This window comes from Salmo salar, chromosome ssa10 (assembly GCF_905237065.1).
Source record: "Salmo salar chromosome ssa10, Ssal_v3.1, whole genome shotgun sequence".
Taxonomy (NCBI): Eukaryota; Metazoa; Chordata; class Actinopteri; order Salmoniformes; family Salmonidae; genus Salmo; species Salmo salar.
Window position 1 is genome coordinate 90131734 of NC_059451.1, and position 23882 is coordinate 90155615.

At 41.2% G+C, this 23882-nt stretch overlaps 1 protein-coding gene across 3 annotated transcripts; it reads right to left on the reverse strand.

The window, feature by feature from the left end:
- Positions 1 to 3260: 3260 nt before the first annotated feature.
- On the reverse strand, positions 3261 to 17052 carry LOC106561148 (alpha-2,8-sialyltransferase 8B). Of its 3 annotated transcripts, none has more exons than XM_014124797.2 (6): positions 16692 to 17052; positions 13966 to 14022; positions 11284 to 11427; positions 10947 to 11204; positions 5743 to 6036; positions 3261 to 4665 (listed from the first exon to the last, which is right to left on the reverse strand). In XM_014124797.2, exons 1-6 carry the CDS (start codon positions 16787 to 16789, stop codon positions 4380 to 4382), a joined length of 1137 nt encoding a protein of 378 aa, XP_013980272.1. In that variant the 5' UTR covers positions 16790 to 17052; the 3' UTR covers positions 3261 to 4379. The 3 variants fall into 3 exon arrangements, with proteins under 3 accessions (XP_013980272.1, XP_013980274.1, XP_013980273.1); XM_014124799.2 differs by lacking the exon at positions 16692 to 17052 and adding an exon at positions 15160 to 15682; XM_014124798.2 differs by lacking the exon at positions 13966 to 14022.
- Between the last annotated feature and the right edge of the window lie 6830 nt (positions 17053 to 23882).

Here is a 23882-nt window from a genome sequence, read left to right on the forward strand (position 1 = left end):
GTCCTTAAAACAAGTCAAAATGAGGCTCAGTAGTGTGTGTGGCCTCCACGTGCCTGTATGACGTCGCTACAACGCCTGGGCATGCTCCTGATGAGGTGGCGGATGGTCTCCTGAGGGATCTCCTCCCAGACCTGGACTAAAGCATCCGCCAACTCCTGGACAGTCTGTGGTGCAACGTGGCGTTGGTGGATGGAGCGAGACATGATGCCCCAGATGTGCTCAATTGGATTCAGGTCTGGGGAACGGGCGGGCCAGTCCATAGCATCAATGCCTTCCTCTTGCAGGAACTGCTGACACACTCCAGCCACATGAGGTCTAGCATTGTCTTGCATTAGGAGGAACCCAGGGCCAACCGCACCAGCATAAGGGGTCTGAGGAGTGTGAGGATCTCATCTCGGTACCTAATGGCAGTCAGGCTACCTCTGGCGAGCACATGGAGGGCTGTGCGGCCCCCCAAAGAAATGCCACCCCACACCATGACTGACCCACCGCCAAACCGGTCATGCTGGAGGATGTTGCAGGCAGCAGAACGTTCTCCACGGCGTCTCCAGACTGTCACGTCTGTCACATGTGCTCAGTGTGAACCTGCTTTCATCTGTGAAGAGCACCAGTGGCGAATTTGCCAATCTTGGTGTTCCCTGGCAAATGCCAAACGTCCTGCATGGTGTTGGGCTGTAAGCACAACCCCCACCTGTGGACGTCGGGCCCTCATACCACCCTCATGGAGTCTGTTTCTGACCGTTTGAGCAGACACATGCACATTTGTGGCCTGCTGGAGGTCATTTTGCAGGGCTCTGGCAGTGCTCCTCCTGCTCCTCCTTGCACAAAGGCGGAGGTAGCTGACAGACACAGCAAACCTTCTTGCCACAGCTCGCATTGATGTGCCATCCTGGATGAGCTGCACTACCTGAGCCACTTGTGTGGGTTGTAGACTCCGTCTCATGCTACCACTAGAGTGAAAGCACCGCCAGCATTCAAAAGTGACCAAAACATCAGCCAGGAAGCATAGGAACTGAGAAGTGGTCTGTGGTTACCACCTGCAGAACCACTCCTTTATTGGGGGTGTCTTGCTAATTGCCTATAATTTCCACCTGTTGTCTATTCCATTTGCACAACAGCATGTGAAATTTATTGTCAATCAGTGTTGCTTCCTAAGTGGACAGTTTGATTTCACAGAAGTGTGATTGACTTGGAGTTACATTGTGTTGTTTAAGTGTTCCCTTTATTTTTTTGAGCAGTATATATATAAAAAGTTAAATGTCACATTTACATAAGTATTCAGCCCCTTTACTCAGTACTTTGTCGAAGCATCTTTGGAAGCAATTACAGCCTCGAGTCTTCTTGGGTATGACGCTACAAGCTTGGCACATCTGAATTTGGGGAGTTTCTCTCATTCTTCTCTGCAGATCCACTCAAGCTCTGTCAGGTTGGATGGGGAGCATTGCTGTACAGCTATTTTCAGGTCTCTCCAGAGATGTTTGATCGGGTTCAAGTCCAGGCTCAGGTTGGGCCACTCAAGGACATTCAGAGACTTGTCCAGAAGCCACTCCTTCGTTGTCTTGGCTGTACGCTTAGGGTCGTTGTCCTGTTAGAAGGTTGAACCTTCGCCCCAGTCTGAGGTCCTGAGCAGGATTTCATCAAGGATTTTTGATACCACCATGCTTCACTGTAGGGATGGTGCCAGGTTTCCTCCAAATGTGACGCTAGGCATTCAGGCCAAAGAGTTCAATCTTGGTTTCATCATACCAGAGAATGTTGTTTCTCATGGTCTGAGTCTTTAGGTGACTTTTGGCAAACTCCAAGCGGGATGTCATGTGCCTTTTACTGAGGAGTGGCTTCCATCTGGCCACTCTACCATAAAGGCCTAATTGGTGGAGTGCTACAGAGATGGTTGTCCTTCTGGAAGTTTCTCCCATCTCTGCTGAGGAACTCTAGAGCTCTGTCAGAGTGACCATCGGATTCTTGGTCACCTCCCTGATCAAGGACCTTCTCCCCTGATTGCTCAGTTTGGCCAACTCTCGGAAGAGTCTTGGTGGTTCAAAACTTATTCCATTTAAGAATGATGGAGGCCACTGTGTTCTTGGGGACCTTCCATGCTGCAGAAATGTATTGGTACCCTTGCCCAGATCTGTTCCTCTACACAATCCTGTCTCGGAGCTCTACGGACAATTTCTTCGACCTCATGGCTTGGTTTTTGCTCTGACATACACTGTCAACTGTGGGATCTTATACAGACAGGTGTGTGCCTTTCCAAATCATGTCCAATCAATGGAATTTACCACAGGTGGACTTCAATCAAGTTGTTGAAACATTTCAAGGATGATCAATGGAAACAGGATGCATCTAAGCTCAATTTCGAGTCTCATAGCAAACGGTCTGAATACTTATGTAAATAAGGTATTTCTGTTTTTTTTAAATATATTTGCAAAAAATTCTAAAGACCTGTTTTTGCTTTGTCATTATGGGGTATTGTGTGTAGATTGCTGAGGACATTTTTTGTTTAAGACAAATAGTAAAACAACAAAACAAGCACAACATTCTGAATATCTGCAAAGCATTAGCCAACGTCAACCCAAGGTCTTTTAACACACCTATACTTGGAAATGGTCTTAAGAGGCAAATTCCTAAGAAAAAATTGTCAAACCCCCTGGGAACCGTTGACGATCAGGAGTTTGCTGTTGGCTGTTCCTGTGTAAACAGTAGTGTGTGAACAGCTGGGTGTGTTCCCTGTCTGACTGTTATCGCTTAAACATTTTGCATTCCAGTTGAGTGCCTCTATTCAACATTACTACAGTGCACTGCCTCAGACTAAGCTGTAGGTAAACTAATAATTGCCAATGTCTGCCCTGGATGACTTGAGTCCCGTGGCTTTAAGAGCTCTGTAGATCATCTGTAGGACCATTTAATAAGCTGTGAAGCTGCTGAAACAAGTTTTTTCTTTTGGTTATTATTTTCTATCTTTTCCAACATTGGTGATTTAACCTCAGTGATTACTGCATGCAGCTATTTCTTAACACTACATTCAAAGACTCGTTATACTTCATACCCAAAACAGAACAAGGAAAGAAATGCAATACTGTATTTCATAACCTGGGGACTACAAGATTCTGACATTTTGGTTAAAAAATGAGTTATTCACATAGAGTTGCTCTTTAGGTGGTCCTTTACCTGTGAGATGTTGCTAGTTATCCATAGGATACTATCTCTTTAACAAATGTGTGATGAACATGAATTAATATATTTGATAATGTGATTAGAAATAATGAAGGGTATTTTCTTTATTTAATCATTAAATAGCTGTACTTTTCTATTGAAATTGAAATCATTTTAACATCCTGTGCACCTCAAAAAAAAAAAAAAAAGATTGACAAATGTCTTAGAATTGGGATACTCTGCACTTTAGGTACCTTGATGGCGAGGACCTTAATGGGTTATGAAAGCAAATAATTCACTACAAAACATTTCTGAGATGTGAAAAATGTAATTCTCAATATCTCAGAACCATGCTTTGTGCAGATATAACCTTATAGTCCCATGGTCTCGATTTCCAAATACCACAAACCAGTTTCCCTGATGAGGAAGAAGTTAAGCCAAAAATAAGAAACTAGGCCTACACTATTAGGCTACTCTTTAAATAATACAATTGCCAATTTAAGGTGAGAGCTAACAAAACATCACACAGTAGTATGTAGCTGAACCCATGTTCACTAATAAACAAAATGTGGAAAACTAAATGTACTACTAGTCATAGTTTCCTTATGAAGAAGTGCTTCCATCTTGTGGCTCAACCAGTGCTCTGCAGGCTGGTGCTCCTGCCTTGGATCTGTCTGATATGATGTCTCCAACAGTAGTGATGAAGTAGATTTATCGTATAATTCAAAGGAATAATTACCAAAATATCAAGACAAACATTATTGATAACTTAGTAGTTAAATTCACATTTACATAGCCCTTGGAGGAAGTTTTTTTTATAAATGTTGTAATTATATACATTTTACATGACACCTTCCATGTAAATGGAAAAGTATTCTTGTTGAAAAAAGCATATACCAACTTAAATTTGTTATTTTTTAACAAATTAAAAAGTGTCTGTTTTAGGTAAAATTTTCACAGGTTACTGTAGAAATGTTAAAAACTTTTCAGTGCTCATGTCTCTTGTAGGACAACAATGTGAGCCCAAATAAGACATGCAGTATCCTGCATACTGTCGTTCAACTAAATTCACAGCTACATAAAAATGTCCTACAGTTTAATACAGGAAGTATTTCCTCTGAGATGTCCGTGTCTGACAGACATCAACTGAGCAGGAGGTATTTTCCCAAAAGCGTAAGGGTCATTTTGATAGAGACATACAGTACATTCCATGCTGTGTTTTTAGATTATGTTCCTACATCACAAGAGCCAGTGTGGAGACGCAGTGCCCCCTGTCTGTGGAGTGAACTCAGGGTCCTGAACTCCAGTGGCATAGTGTGTGGACTGGCATGGGACGTGTACTCGTAGGTCAGAGTGTCATAGTAATGGTACTTCACTGATTTCCCCTGTGAATCCTGAGGGAAAGGCCAGAAACCGTACAGGTGGATCTCCTCACAGAAGCGAGTGGCCATGGTGTACATCAGTAGACCAGTGGTTGGTCTCTTTATCTGGACGTTGTTGGTCAGCCAATACCTGAAGAATGGAGCAAGATAGTTATATAACCAAGCTAAAGGTATTTTAAGGCACTCAAGAGTTACCTGACATCTGAAAAAAATACCTAAGAAGAAATATTTGGAATCTTGTTTTAGGATAGAGCTATTTCTCAGTGTCCAATATTTCCCATTGTATCTGGAAAATCAATCTACAGAACCTATAAAACTAGTGGACACTTGCACACACGCCAAGGTCCTATGACAGATAACACATAGCAAGAACACATAGCAAGAATACAATCGTGTTGAAGATTATCTGAAGCAAAGTCTGGTAGAGGATGAGTGCATTGAAGCCAATATCCATTAGAAAGCACTGAACCCTCTGCATTCTTAGCACTACAATGGCAGTCCACTCACCCTTGATAAGCCCCTACAATAAGCACCCTTTCTCTCCCTATGTGGTGTCTTTCACTCAGCTCTTTGGGTGGATGTATGCTGAGGCGCCAGTGGACTCAAGAAGAGGAAAAAAATTGTAATAAGAGAGACAGGTCTCGGGCCTGCAGTCAACAATGCAAGCCCCATCTGGTCCTCTCACTCACAGGCCCCCAGCCCAGCATGGCCTACCTGGACCTCGAGATACTCTAAGAGGAGCCTAGTGACCTAGCAGTGGACTAGGACTCGCAGGAGGTCAATGGTGGATCTATCGAGTACTCAGAGAAGCAGAAACCCAGGGGAAAGTTTTCAGTTTGGCATTTATCAAGCACGACTGTAGCTAAAAGGTCATAGACACGTACTGCATTTCTAACAGCGTTTTCCCTGCATTTCAAAACATTTATTGCCCTTTCAGAAAAGATTCAAGGCTTTTTGTCAAAATACACTACAAAAAAAATAACACTTCTGCTGGCTAGCTGTCCTCCTGCAAACTCAACAGCAGGCAGAGAGGCCAGCAGCAGTAAGTTGGTCACCAATGGCCTGTTGAGTAGCTCTAATAATTGCAGGGGACCTGTGAACTGCTGCTTAATTAGTGGCTGCCAGACCCTGGATTGTGGAGCTCACAGGTGTACAGACTACGAGCTTCAGTGTCACAAAGAGTACACGCGTTCCCTCCTTGTCTTACCCTCTGACAGCATGGAGAAGGCGCAGTGAGGGGAAGGCGGTGTGCACATCAACCGTGTGCAGCAGGATGAGACGGATGGCCCACTCCACCCTCTCCTCTCCTCCCTTGGCCATGAAGGCTGGGATCCACAGTACGCTGCCGCTGAGGCCCCGGAGCCGCTGCAGGAAGCGCTCCCTCCACTCCTCACTGGCCAGGTCCTGGAAGGCCCGCTGCACCACAGATGGGTTCATGGTCACAAGGTTGGTGCGCCGGCCCACGTCCCCAGCATACTCCTCCACTGGCGCCAGGTTACATCTGCAAAGATACATTTATCTAAATTACTCTGCAATCACTTAGTCCATTTGATTAGTCTTTCACAAATATTAAGGTCAAACCACAGAACTCATAAATTAGCCCAATCCTACTGTCCTCAAACTCCATGAAGATTTGTAAACTCCACATACACTAATTTAGGTAGCTCTGACATTGTTTAACATGCATTAAACACATAATCAGTCAGCTAAGAACAACCCTACACCAAACACAGCTAGCTCAAGGGTGAACTGCAACTGAAAACCCTAATGAATGTATTCCATGTGTCATCCTGCTGTGTGTTGGTATCGTGTCCAAAGAAGGTTACTTGACTGACCTCAGTAAAAGTAATTACAATACTATACCAATGCACCGAGAGATAATGACCTAAGGGGAAATAAAATGTCCTGTATCTATAAAAATAAATAATGTGGGGCTGTGTGAGAGCCAGAGTCGGGTTTAACTGAGCACTGCTGTGAGCAGAGGCATTATCTCCCTACCTGAATACCTCAGCAAATCCCTCATCACTCCCTCCCAGCTAACGGCCCCTGCTAAGCCATGTCTTTCTCTGCAAACCCATCCTGACCTGTCTTTCCGTTTCCCTGTTGATCTGACACTCCAGCAGCAGGGAGGTTGGGGATTTACTCTTCCACCAGAGGCATACAGTATGGCTCTGCATATCCAGACGGTAGATCAAGTTACACAAGGAGAATGGGGAAAAACACCTTCCCAAAGTAATGAGGGACTTCAAATATCCCAATCTCATTACAGCAGTACAAATGTATCAGCAGAAATCCACTGCCTTGCTACAGTTTTGCAATTATTGTACAGGAATCAAAAAAACGAGATATACTATGATTCCCCTTCCAAAAAATCTGTGAAATATTGATATGGTTTCGCATATTTCCCAATTCCCATTAGTTCAGATGCCTCTCTTCATCATTAATTTATGTCATGTGTCAAACTCATTCCACAACTGGGCCGAGTGTCTGTGGGTTTTCACTCCTCCCCTGTACTTGATTGATTAATTAAGGTCACTAATTAGTAAGGAACTCCCCTCACCTGGTTGTCTAGGTCTTAATTGAAATGAAAAGCCAAAAACCAGCAGACACTAGGCCCTCCATGGAATGAGTTTGAAACCCCTGATTTATGTGCTCTACCTTCTTATTACCCATAATCACAATGCAGTGGATTTTTTTTTGCCAGGTCACAGAAAGCTGCTGTGTTGTGCACTGAAGTCCACAAGCGAAGGGAAAAGATGACAGGAGGAGAGTGCGTAGATAGTTGCGAGAAGGAATTATATATACAGCGAGCAGTGATCATGCTGTTTTTATGTGGCTGTTATGAAAGTGAACTGTGTTTGCGTGTGATCAGTGGTGTATTCATTCTGCCGATTCTGTTGAAAAACGCTTTTTAAATGGAAGCAAAACGGAATCGGGATTAAACATACCTGAATTTGTCCAATAGAAACTCTAATTTGTAATTGTTGGACTAATGATTACACCCTAGATCAGCTAGATGCAGGCAAGAGTGTGCAAGGCGTATTGAATGTGTCAAAGTCTGTCACCTTGATTAGTCAAAAATCTCTCGACCTGTGCACCTACATTGTAAACTTTTATTCATAGGTTAGGTTGTAGCAACCTCATGATGGGTATAGGGAAAATTGGTCTATCGCGTAGTAGCCTAAACCTATCGATGTTACATTGAGCTGGGTGAATGGCATTTGAATCCAATATGCTGTAACAGAAATAAAGCCATGCTCATAAAAAAGACAAATCATCCTCCCTCATCTCAAATGGCACCAACCGCCACTGTCACAATGCCTTGCTGTAGTGTGGACACAGTTAGGGGGAAGAAATCCAAGGTTGCCTATAACATCTGTAGTTGTACAATTGCTATGCATAGCTGTACTTTCTCTGTTGCTATACTGACAGACAAAGCAGTTATATAGCAATAAATAACCCACTCACAGAAAGCCGTTTGCTGACACACTAGCACAGAACAGTACTGACGGATGGTTTCAGACAGACATTCTCCCCTGGTAAATGAGTGTAGCAGTCCTAGGAACAAACGGCAGTGCTTCTCTAAAGCACCTCATTACATTTCGGGTGGATAGCAGTAGTTTTTGAAAATGTCACATTTACCCAGCAGGTATTTAATTGCTGTAAGTACTGCTGCTCATTTCTAAAAGTAGCAGGCATTTCAAAGGCGTGGAGAATATTTTATAGAGCAGTGGCATTGAATCCTCAAGGTAAAGTATTTGTGAAATCTAAGGGACTGTGCTTACATAAAAGTTATGAGTATAAAGATGTATAGTGCTTTAATAGATAGAGCCTCATTACTATCCTGAATATTCCCCTGCAAATCCAATGATAAACTAACTCATAATTCACTTTTATACACAGCAAATTGGCCCGTGTTACCTAGTCTTGATTTCTCAGTGTAACATTTCTAGTGTTGATTCAGGTGTTAAATTACGTTAACACTCATTCATGTAAAAGAATCCCAGTGTTGATGTTAATAACCAATCTTAAACCAAAATCACGCCCAAAATTATCATATTTACCAGAATGTTCTATTGCAGGTAGATTTTTAGAATTGTTTGTTTCAAATGCTTCCATGTTTTTACATGTACATTGATTGATTAATTAATATTATGCCCCTCGAATATAAATAACATACATTTTTCTAAACAAAACCAATCAGTTACTGGGACTTGTTGCACCCATTACTGAAATGGTTGTTCCAGTTTAGATGCTTTAGGTAGTCTCATATTTTATTCCTCCTGCAGTCATTCTGAATGCAGGTTGCGGGTGAATATAAATTAAAAATGTTGGATATCCCCACTCTGGCTGAATTCCAATAGGAATTACACATCACTTTGCAAGCCAGCATAATGTTACTTGCAGGCCTGGTGTTGCCTGTAAACCATGATTTTCAGACCACTGTATTAGGATAAAACTATGCCCTCAAAATAAGGCCTTATGAAATATGTGTTGTATTGTGTTAAATAATTTAATTGAATGATACCATATTCACTTAGTAGGCCACAGGACCAAAAATGTAAGAATGCAACAACCATGTCTCTGTCACCAGGGGTGCAACTTTCACTGGGGATGGGGGGACATATCCCACCCAAATTCTGAAATTAGATTTTTGTCCCCCCCAGTTTTATAATTGGAATGTGAAACAAAACGATGCAATGCTGTGTAGGATCATGCGGACACCTCCATGAGATCAGGTAGGCTGTTTGGAGTGTTTATCCGACTGGATAAAAAAAATATATATATATTTGTCCCCCCTACTTCTAAAACCAAAGTTGCACCCCTGTCTGTTACTAACAAATACAGTCATGGGTGGTAACTCTACAATTCACTTGGAAGGCAAGGCTCTGTGGGAAATATGCAAATAAGGCTTTACACTAAGCAGTGTGTTAATTTAACCCTGAAAAGTGAGGATCGGTATAGACACTGGACTAGTGTTGAATTTAACACTGGAGAATTTCCTGTGTACAAGAAGATAATTTGATTAAATGGAAATAACAACACTATATTGAAACTCACCTGCATCAATTCATTTCATGCAATAGTTGTTATAAGAACCAGGGGTGCAACTTTCACTGGGGATGTAGGGGGGATATGTCCCCCTCACATTTTTAAATGGAATTTTTGTCCCCCACAGTTTTATCATTGGAATGTGATACAACACGAGGCAATAGTGTGCTTTGGGACCATGCGGACGCCTCCGAGTGGTCGGGTAGGCTGTTTGGAGTGTTTATCCGACTGGAAAAAATAAATAATAATATGCTCCCCCCACTTCTAAAATCAAAGTTGCGCCCCTGATAAGAACCAAATAAAATAAAAGTTTATTTTGGTCGTGTACACAGATTTGCAGATGTTATCGCAGGTCCAGCGAAATGCTTGTGTTGCTAGTTCCAACAGTGCAGTAAAAAAACAATACACACATAATCCAGGAAAATAAAAAAAATCATTATATAGGTTGAGCCATTAGTAGAAAACAGTACTGAGAGTGTACAAAACATTAGGAACACCTGCTCTTTCCATGACATAGACTGACCAGGTGAATCCAGGTGAAAACTATGATCCCTTATTGATGTCAACTGTTAAATCCACTTCAGTGTAGATGAAGTGGAGGAAACAGGTTAAAAAATAATTGTTAAGCCTTAAGACAATTAATACATGGATTGTGTTTGTGTGCCATTCAGAGGGTGAATGGGCAAGACAAAAGATGTAAGTGCCTTTGAACGGGGTATGGTAGTAGGTGCCAGGCGTGCCAGTCTGAGCGTGTCAAGAACTGCAATTCTGCTGGGGGTTTCATGCTCAACAGTTTCCTGTGTGTATCAAGAATGGTCCACCACCCAAAGGACATCCAGCCAACTTGACACAACTGTGGGAAACATTGGAGTCAACATGGGCCAGCCTTCCTGTGGAACGCTTTCAACACCTTGTGTAGTCCATGCCCCGACTAATCAAGGCTGTTCTGAGGGCAAAAGGTTTTGTTTTGTACACTCATAGTATATAATGTAGGTATTCCTCTTGTCTAGATGGGATAGGGCAGTGTGCAGTGCAATGGTGATCTGTTGGGCCAATATGGAAATTGTAGTGGGTCTAGGGTGTCTGATAAGGTGGAGGTGATATGGTTCTTAACTAGCCTCTCAAAGCACTTCATCAGATCAGTTCCTTTCACTTTCTTGGGTACAGGAACAATTGTGAACATCTTGAATCAAGTGGGGACAACAGATTGGGATATGGAGAGTAAACACTCCAGCCAGCTGGTCTGTACATGCTCTGAGGACGCGGCTAGGGATACTGTCTGGGCCAGCAGCCCTGCGAGAGTTAACATGCTTAAATGACTTACTCACGTCGACCACAGAGAACGAGAGCACACCTTACCTGATAACAAAGTCATAGGAGTCTATCTCTGGCCCACAGCTGCTGTTGAGTAGGATCCCAGAGTTCCCTATGATGCCACAGCGCCTGTGGTACTGGTTCTTCATGGGGGATACAGTGGGCAGCAACTGGTATAGGTTTTCTGAGATATTGGTAGTGCTCTGACGATCAAAGATGTAGTGGATGACATCTCCAGGTTTCAATGTGCCCTTCAGAATAGAGATGTCCCTCTCTGGGTCGAAAAACCTCAGGATGTTCTTCCTATAGAAAGAAAATAAGTTATCCATGAGGCTTAGAGGAGTGTGAGATCTGATGGAGACCAATGCAGAGGTAGGCCTACCTGATGAGATTGGAGAGGGTCCTGTTGAACGTCCAGTTATCAGTAGAGAGCTTGGTGGTATTATTCGAGTATGAAGTAGAAGCAGGGCTCTTGTCCTCCCCTTCACTGACTAAAGGTTTAGGATTGGCCTTCACTGCTACATTTCTACAACAGGACAGAGAGGCATTAATCCTAAATTAAGGGCAACATGACTTTGATACATGCGATATAAGAATTAATGTCATCACTTAAAAAAGCAGTGTGAATGAACAACCATGTCCTGTGTGTAAAGCCATCAAACGTGTAATGAAATCCCTATAGTCCATTTCATGACATCCTTAATGAGACTTATTTTCAAAGCCCAGGGAATTTCTATGTTTATATCATTTTTAAACTGGACAAAAATATAAACACAACATGTAAAGTGATGGTCCCATGTTTCATGAGCTGAAATAATCCCAGAAATGTTCCATAGGCACAAAAATGTCTCTCTGTTAGCAAGCATTTCTCCTTTGCCAAAATAATCCATCCACCTGACAGGTGTGGCATATCAAGAAGCTGATTAAAGAGCATGATCATTACACAGGTGCACCTTGTGCTGGGGACAATAAAAGCAACTCTAAAATGTGCAGTTTTGTCACACAATACAATGCCACAGATGTCTCTAGTTTTGAGGGAGCATGCAATTGGCATGCTGACTGCAGGAACATCCATCAGAGCTGTTGCCAGAGAATTTAATGTTCATTTGTTACCATAAGCCGCCTCCAACTTCCTTTTATATAATTTGGCAGTATGCCTAACCGGCCTCACAACCACATACCACGTGTATGGCGTCGTGTGGGTGAGTGGTTTGCTGATGTCAACGTTGTGAACAGAGTGCCCCATGGTGGCGGTGGGGTTATGGTATGGACAGGCATAAGCTACGGACAAGCAACACAATTGCATTTTATCAATAGCAATTTGAATGCACAGAGATACTGTGATAAGATCCTGAGGCCCATTGTCGTGCCACCATCACCTAATAATGCACGGCCCCATGTCGAAAGGATCTGTACACAAGCTGAAAATGTCTCAGTTCTTCCATGGCCTGCATACTCACCAGACATGTCACCCATTGAGCATGTTTGGGATTATCTGGATCGACGTGTACAACAGCGTGTCCCAGTTCCTGCCAATATCTGCAACCTCGTACAGCCATTGAAGAGGAGTGGGACAACATTCCACAGGCCACAATCAACAGCCTGATCAACTCTATGCAAAGGAGATGTGTCGTGCTGCATGAGGTAAATGGTGGTAACTCATACAATATACTGCCTGGTTTTCTTATCCATGCCCCTACCTTCTTTTAAGGTACACTATATATACAAAAGTATGTGGACACCTCTTTAAATTAGTAGATTTGGCTATTTCAGCCACACCAGTTGCTGACAGGTGTATAAAATGGTGCACACAGCCATGCAATCTTCATAGACAAACATTGGCAGTAGAATGGGCTTACTGAAGAGCTCAGTGACTTTCAACGTAGCACCGTCATAAAGATGCCACCTTTCCAACAAGTCAGTTTGTCAAATTTCTGCTCTTCTAGAGCTGCTCCGGTTAACTGTAAGTGCTGTTATTGTGAAATGGAAACATCTAGGAGCAACAACGGCTCAGCAACGAAGTGGTAGTCCACACAAGCTCACATAACGGGAGAGCCGAGTGATGAAGAGCATAGCATCTGCAACACTCACTACCGAGTTCCAAACTGCCTCTGGAAGCAACGTCATCACATGTACTGCTTGTCGGGAGCTTCATGAAATGGGTTCCCGCACACAAGCCTAAGATCACCATGCCCAATGCCCAGCGTCGGAATAATGGTCGGGGGCTGTTTTCATAGTTCGGGCTAAGCCCCTTAGTTCCAGTGAAGGGAAATCTTAACGCTACAGCATACAATGACATTATAGACGATTCTGTGCTTCCAACTTTGTGGCAACAGTTTGGGGAAGGCCCTTTCCTGTTTCAGCATGTCAATGCCCCCGTGCACAAAGCGAGGTCCATACAGAAATGGTTTCACTAACGCTCTTGTGGCTGAATGGAAGCAAGTCCCTAGTGGAAAGCCTTCCCAGCAGCAGCAAAGGGGAGACCAACTCCATATTAATGCCCATGAATTTGGAATGAGATGTTCGACGAGCAGGTGTTCACTTACTTTTGTTCATGTAGTGTATCTATGACCAACAGATGCATATCTGTATTCCCAGCCATGTGAAATATATAGATTAGGGCCTAATGAATTTATTTTAATTGACTGATATGAACTGTAACTCAGTAAAATCGTTGAAATTGTTGCATGTTGCATTCATATTTTTGTTCAGTACACATCAGAGATTGTACATCAATTATGTGATTTATTAATTATTTAAATTAGATACACACAATTCTGTAATCCATGCAGCTTTCCCAAATCTCATAGGTCTTACATGTTTCTATGGAAACAAGCAATTTAATGTTTTTTATTCAGGTTCATTCTCTTGCCTTAGGGCAAAACCCAATCATAGGGTAATGAGATTGCTGATATGTTCATGTGTATTAAATCTGTTAATTATTTTACATGTCTGCAAGCATATGAGCTCTGAAGGGTAGAAAATAAAAAGCTTGAATAACAGAATTGATGAGTATTACAAAACCATAAGGCAATGGAGGAAGGGGCAGACCAGCCTGACAAACCTGTTTGGCTTGGGAATGAGGCTGTGCAAGCACAATTGTCTGGAACCTCCAAAATTCCTAGACCAAGAAAAAAGTAATTATAGCCACCAACAGCATAATTCACAATATTGTTTATATGTGTATGTTTTGTATTGTATTGTTAAAAAAAAAAATGGAATCGTGCAGAACATGAAGTGTGAGGGGCAAGAGCTGGTTTAATCAAATTCCAGGCATATAACTCAAGCTGTCAGAATATGGTATATGGCTATGCTCTTAATGTGTATTTAGATGAGCCTAAAGGCTCATCACGCTGACGTGAACATGAAGGACAAGAGCATGCATCAAAACGCAGTCAGATGGTGAAACAGAACAGCCATTACATTGATATAATACTGGAAAATGTGCGCTGAAGGCCATGCTTGTCATTAAAGAGGTATGTAAAGCAATGTGTCACATGATCCCTGGTAGCGCGGGATATCTCAATGTCTCAGGTATCTTATGTACCTGAGGGAAAAAAACAGGACATGCCAACTGATCTACCAATCTGACTGTTACCGAGTCTGGATAAAAACGTGTAGTCGGTCAACATCCTCTACACATCCTGCAAAGATCAACCTGAATGGTATATAATCTGTACTTTATGAGTAGCATGGACTACTGTTCAAGATATACAACATTAGATACATCATCATTGCCTTTTATGACCACAATCTCAACATAATAAAGAAAAGATGATAAAATCTCATCACATATCTGCTTCAAAAACCCAACTCTCACGGGGTGTGTAAAACTATAAAGCTCCAGAAAATCAATTAGAGCAAGTACCATAACACTATTGCTCCACTATTTGGAAGGTGCAAATGGAGAGTGAAAATCCCAATTAGGTATGTGCAATTGCATCTTCTGTCAGTTATTACAGAGGCAAGGAGAATCACTAATATACCAGGCAGCAGACAAGGAGCCAGGAGCATTCAGTCTGCTGAAATGAATGTGACAGGCCTGGCTGTGCTATCTGGGGAGCAACACAACTATTCTATTGTTCTTGGAACGGAGATATGTACTAATATAGGCAAGCTCCTTCATAAAACATTTGTAACTCATTGGTTCTTAGCATGTAATTACCATATAAACATGATTATTACTGTGTAATTACCACCATCATTTTGTTAATAAATACCTGGTCATTTCTGAACCGTAAGACAAAGTACTACATACCAACTGTTCCAGCTGCTTAACATTTACAGCCTTAAGAATCTTGACATTTGTGCTATCATTCTCTCCAGCCCCAGAAGTCTCCAAGACAGAACTGTTTGCAGCACATGTATCTTCCAAGCTTCAAGAGTTGTATTTGTGTAACAGAGGATTTCTGCTGCAGGGCTCAATTATGTCTGGAGAAAGGCAAACTGTTTCTTCTGTCACCAGTCTGTTGCTCTCTCAGTAACAAATCAAACAGTAATCTCCTATCTGCACAGCCACCCACCAAACAGCCCTCTACCATGACATGACTGGAGCTGGAGTGCAAACAGGATACACTGAAGTGTGGAACAAAACCACCAAGCGCATACCATTTGTCACGAAGCCCTGGGGTGTCTCAGCTCAGCCTGATGATACTATTGATTCAAGGTTTGATGTGGAAAGAAAAATGGGCTTCCAATTATTGGACTGGTTCCTTTTGATACAGTGGTCTGTTCTGTTGTGTTAGTATCTCTTCTAAAACAGTGACTATACAGACTGTTTTTATTATGAAAATGCAATAGAATTAGAGCAAAATCCAGTTGACACAGCTGTTAGAGAGTACAGTATTCTTCACTGAAGAGAGCTAACAGTGTAAAGTTACACCTGAAACTATCTGATTACCAGCACATTGTCTCCCCCCCAAAAAACTCCCCTGGTTTTGTAGCAATTAGTTAATCCATGCACCCCATAAGTAAAGTGCCAAGAGTACATGTATACTCACTCACTCACTCACTCACTCACTCACTCACTCACTCACTCACTCACTCACTCACTCACACACACACACACACACACACACACACCTAGGATCTGAAGGTAGTCCTTAAAGATACTATACCCTACTGTATAATGCATGGAGGCTACACTTCACACAAATTGCTCTTTGGAGATACAGGTATTGAGCGTCTGTTGAACAGCTGTCATCAATTGCATTATTACACTGGGATATCACAAACAAAGGAACAGCTAAAGTGAATGGTTCGATTAAAAATCCAAGACTACACTCTTTGAAAAAAGGGTTCCAAATGGGTTCTTCAGCTGTCCGCATTGGAGAACCCTTTTTAGTTCCAGGTAGAACCCTCTGTTGAAAGGGTTCTACATAGAACACAAGAGTTCTACCTGGAACCAAAAGGTTCTACCTGGAACCAAAAAGGGCTCTTCAATCCTATGGGGACAGCCGAATAATCTTTTTAGGTTCTAGATTGCATTTTTTTTTAAAGATGTACAGTAAAGGAATAGGAGTAGAACGTATCAATACATGCACAGGGGTTTATAACCTTGAAATGCACAAAAACGCATTCAGCCTACATGCATCCTACTGAAGAAATGTAACAGGAGCGCTCAACATCTTCTAAAGTTCTAAACTGAATGAGTGAAGATAACGCTGAATCTAACAATTCTATATGAACATAAGATAATTATATTTATCTTAATAATGCATTTTAACATCTAGATAACACGTGCAACAAAATGCATGAACAACTCGAATCAGAATCCACCGCTATACTTACGCAATTTCTTTCTCGACTTCAGCAATATCAGCAATGATCAGAAATAATACCAGCACTGTTACAATTCCAAACATCAATGTTCGTAATTCTAACTGCATGACTGAGAAGGTTGAAGAACTAATCGAAGCTACACTAAAAAATCCAAATCGATTGCATATATTATCCTTTTAATCGCTGACATTGATAGATTGTACGCAATTAAACTCAATTATGTCCACCAATATTCTTCAATGTTCATTTTAAACGAAGCCAATTTGTCTTCGAACAAATCCCAGGTTCAAGTCCTTTTTTAACGTTTTTTCTCTCTCCTTTTTTCCCAATAGCAGCGGCACTGTTTTCATTCTCACCGCAATTCCCCCAGTCAAACTTTCAAAGCTTGTGCTTGAAACTACAAGGGATTGAGATACGAGCAATACGGAAAAGATTTAAACCTTAAAGGTACAGCACGCCTTATGGCTTTCTACAGTAGGGTAGCCTATAGCTGCTCTTGGAGGCTTAGGCTGTAGGCTGCTATATTTGGCTACTATCTATTACCATTGTCTGGTCATCATTGAATTGTGATTGACTATTGTTATAGAACTAACTGATAACCAGGTTCAAGGGACCACCTGACACTATTAGGCTACCATATGTCATCAAATTAATATTCACCGTCTATATTTAACCATTCATCATATAAAGAGCATTGTAATAGACACAAAATAATAAAATATGTCATTGCTGTCTTTGTGAGGTTAGGTTTGTTGAGATAACATGTAAAAAATGTAATTTGGTATCATAAAGATATTTATTGGGTTGCATTCTGGTGTCATCATAACATAAATTATCCTTTGTATAGCTGGTTGTCCTGTCTGAGTCTGATTACTGTCCTCGCTCCAATGCAAAACCTTTCAGCTTTCAACTTAATGGTAGTCACGTTGAGTCAGTGAAAATTGTGTTTGTCAGGCGGATGGATGGGTGAGTGATTGAAGACCTAAGGGAGGAATTAAATACCGCCAGTACTCAGTTAAAAAACATTTGCATTTACTGTACACTTTGTCACTTTACTGGCTCATCGTACTGGTACACTGGTAATTGGAAATCCATTGGAAATGGATTTCTCAATAAAACCTTTTAAGGATTTTTTTGCTTGGAGTGACATGGGTTGTGTGTGGCAGTGGTACTAAGGTAAATGTATATGATTTTCCTACAACTGTGAATCAAATCAAATCAAAGCAAAATCAAATCACATTTTATTTGTCACATGCACTGAATACAACAGGTGTAGAGCTTACTGTGAAATGCTTACTTACAAGCTCTTAACCAACAATGAAGTTCAAGAAATAGAGTTAAGAAAATATTTACTAAATAAACCAAAGTAAAAAAAAAAATAAGAATCAAAAAGTAACAATAAAATGACATAAAAATAACGAGGCTATATACAGGGGTTCTGATACAGAGTCAATGTGCGGGAGTACAGGTTAGTCGAGGTCATTTGTAAAGTGACTATGCATAGATAATAAACAGACAGCGAGTAGCAGCAGTGTAAAAACAAAGTGGGGGGGTCAATGTAATACTCCGGGTAGCCATTTGATTAGTCTTATGGCTTGGGGGTAGAAGCTGTTAAGGAGCCTTTTGGTCCTAGACTTGGCACTCCGGTATCGCTTGCCGTGCTGTAGCAGAGAGAACAGTCTATGACTTGGGTGACTGGAGTCTTTGACAATTTTTTAGGCCTTCCTCTGACACCGCCTAGTATATAGCAGTTGCCATACCAGGCGGTGACGCAACCGGTCAGGATGCTCTCCATGGTGGAGATGTAGAACTTTTTTAGGATCTGAGGACCCATGCTAAATCTTTTCAGTCTCCTGAGGTAGAATAGGTTTTGTCGTACCCTCTTCACAACTGTCTTGGTGTGCTTGGACCATGTTAGTTTGTTGGTGATGTGGACACCAAGGAACTTGAAGCTCTCTACCTGCTCCACTTCAGCCCCATCAATGGGGGGGGGTTAATGAATGAATGAGACATTTGCTCCCCTAAATGCAACAAAAGTCAAACTTGGTGGGGTTTCCAAATAATGCTAATTTAACCATTCTCCTATTTGTTTAATATGCAGTGGAAAATATGTTTTACAGTGGTAAATATGAAAATAACAGCTTCCAAATGAAACGAACACCCCTACCTCTCTGTCAGGCTTTAAACCCTTTATTTCTACATGGCTGCACAAACCGTCTCCCTGTCCGCTGCATTTCGGCCTCAGCTGAGCTCCTTTAAACGCATAGTTTTTCCTTTGTACTTGCTCATTTTTGACATTTGTTTGCCATGTGTCCTTGATAAAAAAATTGCCTTTATTCAAATGCATTAGATTTATCCGTTGATTTATCGTTGTTTGCTTTTGTCAGTCAGCTGTTTAGAGTGCTCATTGCTTTGTTTTTCAAGTGTGCATGGGTACTGGTGTTCTTTGCACCGTCAGTGGTCAGAACAAGTAGACCATTTATTTAGCTTTATTATTTTTCCATCAATATTTGCTTTCTTTACTGGATCAGCTGATGATGGTCACCAATATCATTAGACAGCTAGCCTAATGTACAGCTAGACACCAATGTGCATCCAATCCATCTAACGTTAATGACAGTAGGCCTATATTTGACTCTTTCGGTTAGAAGCATTCAATTTTGCAATGGCATAGGCTTACAATATTTTGGATTTGTGTGCCCTTGAGAACTGTTTTCTTGGCGAAACTTAATTAAATGTTACAGTGCATTTTCTGAGATCTCCAAGATCCAGGAATCATACAGGGTTTAAGTTCAATGTTCTAATTCAATTGTTAAACGCTTAATAATTACAAATAACACTGTCATAAATGTTATTCATGTAAGGAAAGAAAGTTAGTGTTTTAAGTCACACAATCTGTGAAGACTCCAAGCATTCAACTCATGAATTATGGAAAACTCATGAACTAAGGTGCAAACATGTTTTGATTCAAATCGTGTATTATATTGAATGTAAGCTACCTGTTCTGCGTTTGTTCATGTGTGTAAAATTGCCTCGGCTACCGGCAGTGGTGTAGAGCTAGTGGAGGGTAAACGCAATTAAACACAGTTTACCCACCTTTTTCTGAAAAATACATTGAAAGTATAGGGAGCGTTACTTTTGTTTTACCGCAACCGGCAATCAGAGTTTTCCCAGCACCTATTTTTTTTACCACTACATCACTGCTTACTGACCAATTTGAAGTTCATAGTAATAGGCCTACACATTGTAGTCTAGTGTAGTAAATTGACCGTGTGTGTTTGGGTGACCATCATGTTTTTCCCGGGACAGTTTCAGCCCCACTTCAGGTGTCCCAACTTTTCAGGCTACAAAAATGTAAATTTGTCAACAAGAAACATCAATTAATGTAGGCCTAAGGAATGACCATCACTGAATGTCATTAGGAACACTATGGTGTTTTGTAACAGATGTCTATTTCCATTCATCAAATGGTGAAAGTGTACATACATTGCACTGTTTGGATTATTTTGGAGTGGCTGAACATGCACAGGTAGCCTACTTTTTGAAGTGATTTGTTTGACAATCAGATGAAAGCATCATGAGTGGTTGTGTTCATGCCACATTAAAAAGACATTCACTTTTACTGTTAAATTATGTCTTTATTAGTAGATTTGTTGTCTCTTTTAATGTGTGCAAACATGAAAAGATCATTGGAATCACATGGTTTGGGATTTAAAACATAGCAAAAAAGGCTGTCCAGATTAAATACATTTTATGTGTGTTTTTGAGCTTGGTGACAAAATATTTCAGGCATTCTTCTTATTCTTCTCATTCTCTATGCATATTGTGGTAACGTGAACTAGCCAAATAGATAACTAAAGGCATTGTAGGTAAGGACAGTTCATTTCTTTGCCTCCATTGTATTTCACGCATGTCCATCCAATTGTACTCTGGGAAGCAATAGGCATTCATTTCTGTTGCCTTCAGAGCACATCTGATTTCATGAGGTACTCAGTCCCATGGCTGTAAAGCAGACTTGGATTCAAGAACCACTAATAATAAATGCAAGACATTGCCTTAACCACATACTGTAGCCAAAAAACAGAATGAGGAGTTCCTCGCTGCATCTCAACACAGTCAGTTATTATTCACAGCAGTGGAGTGTATTCATGGATGCCAAGGGAAGCCAGGCTTCCCCCAAAAATCAACCTATTTTTTTTCTTCAAAACATACATTTTTTAAAAATCTTTCTCTCTGTGTTTCATAATTGTTCTTCAATTCACAAGATGCTGAACGTATCTCACAGGAGAAAGCATCTGCGCGAGTGAAACAGCGCCCCTCTGTCTCACTACGTGTAGGCCATCTATCTGATGCTATCTGGTCCAAACAAGATTGACATTGTTGCCACCCGTAGCATTGAAGGCAAGGAAAGCCAGAGAGCATTTGTCCTCCCTTGACAAAAAAGTAAAAAAAATTTGCCAATCAGCGTTGAGGTAAACTGAGTGAGTTCAACTGTGAATGGTCCTCGCTCACCCAAAAAGTGTCAAGGGAATCCAGCTTGGATTTGTCGTCATTCCTTATCAAATCCCATCGAGAGCATATGTCATGGACAGAATAACTTGAATTGTTGCATCTCGTTGTGTTGTTGTCCTCCGGTGGTTAGCTAGCCAGCTAGCTAAAATTGCCCCTTTCCTAAATTACCACTGGATGGAAATAGGGATTTAGATTTGAGGTTTTACTTAATTTTCTGTACTGGCCAATTATTATAACCAGTAGCGATTTTAGCATGTAGATCTTGGTGGGGCCCCCAAAAAATGTGGGTTGCATTCCAGCAAAGCTACAACGCAACACTAAACAATGCATTAATTGCATTGTAACGGTGACAAACGGTGCCCGCAAACTGTTAGGGCCTACATAAAGCTATCCCAAAAGCAAAGACCCAACAGCAGTCCCAACACTGCTACACCTGGCAATCAGTCAGCTGAGCCTTGTCTGGCAGCGAAACATTTCATTCAGTCTCATTTACTGCCTTTAAAAAAAATAGCTGATATGGCTGACTTGCTTAAACAAATGCGGTTTCTACTGACACTTGAGATGTACAAATTATGGCATAAGGGGATGACAAGTGGATAAGAGGCAATCCATAATTTCGATTAAGACATTAATGAGCGAGCTAGGAAGGACGTCGTCAATATAACTATTTGTTCAGCAGCACTTTTGAAATTGACAGCAACAGAATTCAGGACATGGGCTGTTCTTACAGTATTCTATCTGTATACCAAGTAAGAACCGTGGGATAAATAAAGGTGGCATATAAGCAGACAATGAAAGTTCTTACAATATCCGACGATTACACTTCTCAAAAACAGGTTATAGGCTACATGTGCAAGACCAAGTCAGAACAGTAGGTCGAAATTAAGAGGTGAAAAATAGACAAAATTATTAGGGTGAGGCACATGGGCTACTAACAGCTTACTACACAACACACACTTAGTATTACTTTCTTAGCTACAGTATAAATCCTCAAGTCTTTGGAAGTCTGTAGTCAAGTATTGTGGTCTTTGAGTGAAACACTATTTTACGTTGGCTGTGGAAAGCTGGATTCTTTACAGGAAAGTTAGCACCAGTTGGCAGCTGGGACTGTTAGTCAAATCAAATCAAATCAAATCGTATTTGTCACATGCCGCCGAATACAATAGATGTAGATCTTCCTGGCATATTATATCAGCAGCATACAAGACAGTTGTCTTGAACTCACTAAAGTCAGATTTTGCAGTTCCGAGTTAACAGTTGTTTTGAGCGCGACACAAATCATGCTTCATTGACAGCATAGCCAATGTTGAAGGCTTATAATTTGAAACTAGGAAAAGAGACCTTTAAACTTAGACTTGGCACCACACAGCCACCCCACTGAATAGTAGGCTAATGATTGCTTTGCAATGCTTGAGATTAGCAACTGATTCCTTGAATTTGTGATTTCCAACTTGTTGTGTAATGTTTATGTTCAATGGCCGATGAGCACCGATACATTTTATCTATAATTTCTCTTCATTATTTCTCTTCATATGACAAGGATTAAAAAGGATTTGCCAGTAGATTGAAGACTTGATTCATGATGATGATGAATGCTAGCTAAGATTTTGAAAGTATGATGTTGACATGATCAGTCCAATCAAAGCTACTGTAGATATATTGTGATTTGATGTCATTTAATCTGTGGCCAATCACCTTGAGCCTTCTCGGATGGGCACTTCTAATGTAACTCTATGACAGCACCCTAGGGACTAGAATTTTCTAGCTCTACCCTTAGACTTGGTGTTGACATAATGTCCCCATGAGTGACAGAACACCGAGCCAATCACCGCGCAATGCTCCGTATTTTCTGCTGGCTTGCTCCACCACCACAGAAAGCACTGAGCTTGGCTGAAACACCTGCATTTTGGAGCTGCCTTACTCAAGAAAACAAAAAAGAGACCATGTTTGTATGCAGCATTATTAACTCAATGATATATTTCTTTTACATTGTTTGCAAACTGTTATGTGACATGCATTAATGGCAAAATAACATGGAAAACATGTGGGGTTCTGCCCCACCTGCCCTGAATGATGGGTCGACACTGATTATAACGCGATTCTGACCCAACCATTAATTCATACATTGCTGTGCCCCTGGCCTGAGAGGACAGAAGTTCAATATGTAGCTAGATGTAGAAGGCTAATGTTAACTAGCTAACATCACCCATGAATGGAAGTTAGGCTAGGGAGCAAGCATTTTAGCCAAGTAGCATAGAACAACAAAAACTAAAAGTGTGTACTGTATGACATGTTTTGTCAACATGACAGAGAAGAAGATGGCATTGGCATTTCTCTATAAGTAGGGTGAGTCAACATGTTTTTGTACTTGCACACACACACACACACACACACACACACACACACACACACACGGACACGGACAGCCACATCATATTTAGCTTACGTTGACTGGACTAAATTGTTTTTAGTATCTATTAGTTGTCACTCTATTAGACTAAGCATAGGTGATGATGATGAAATGGTGCTGGAATAGTGGAGGCAGCTCCTGTTTTCTTCGCGACTTGTGGTAACTCGCTGGTTCTAAATCAATAGTTAAGTGGTCTGAATATGTCGGAAACAGTAACTTGGTTAATCATGCTGTAGGTCATGTACAGTTGAAGTCGGAAGTTTACATACAGCTTAGCC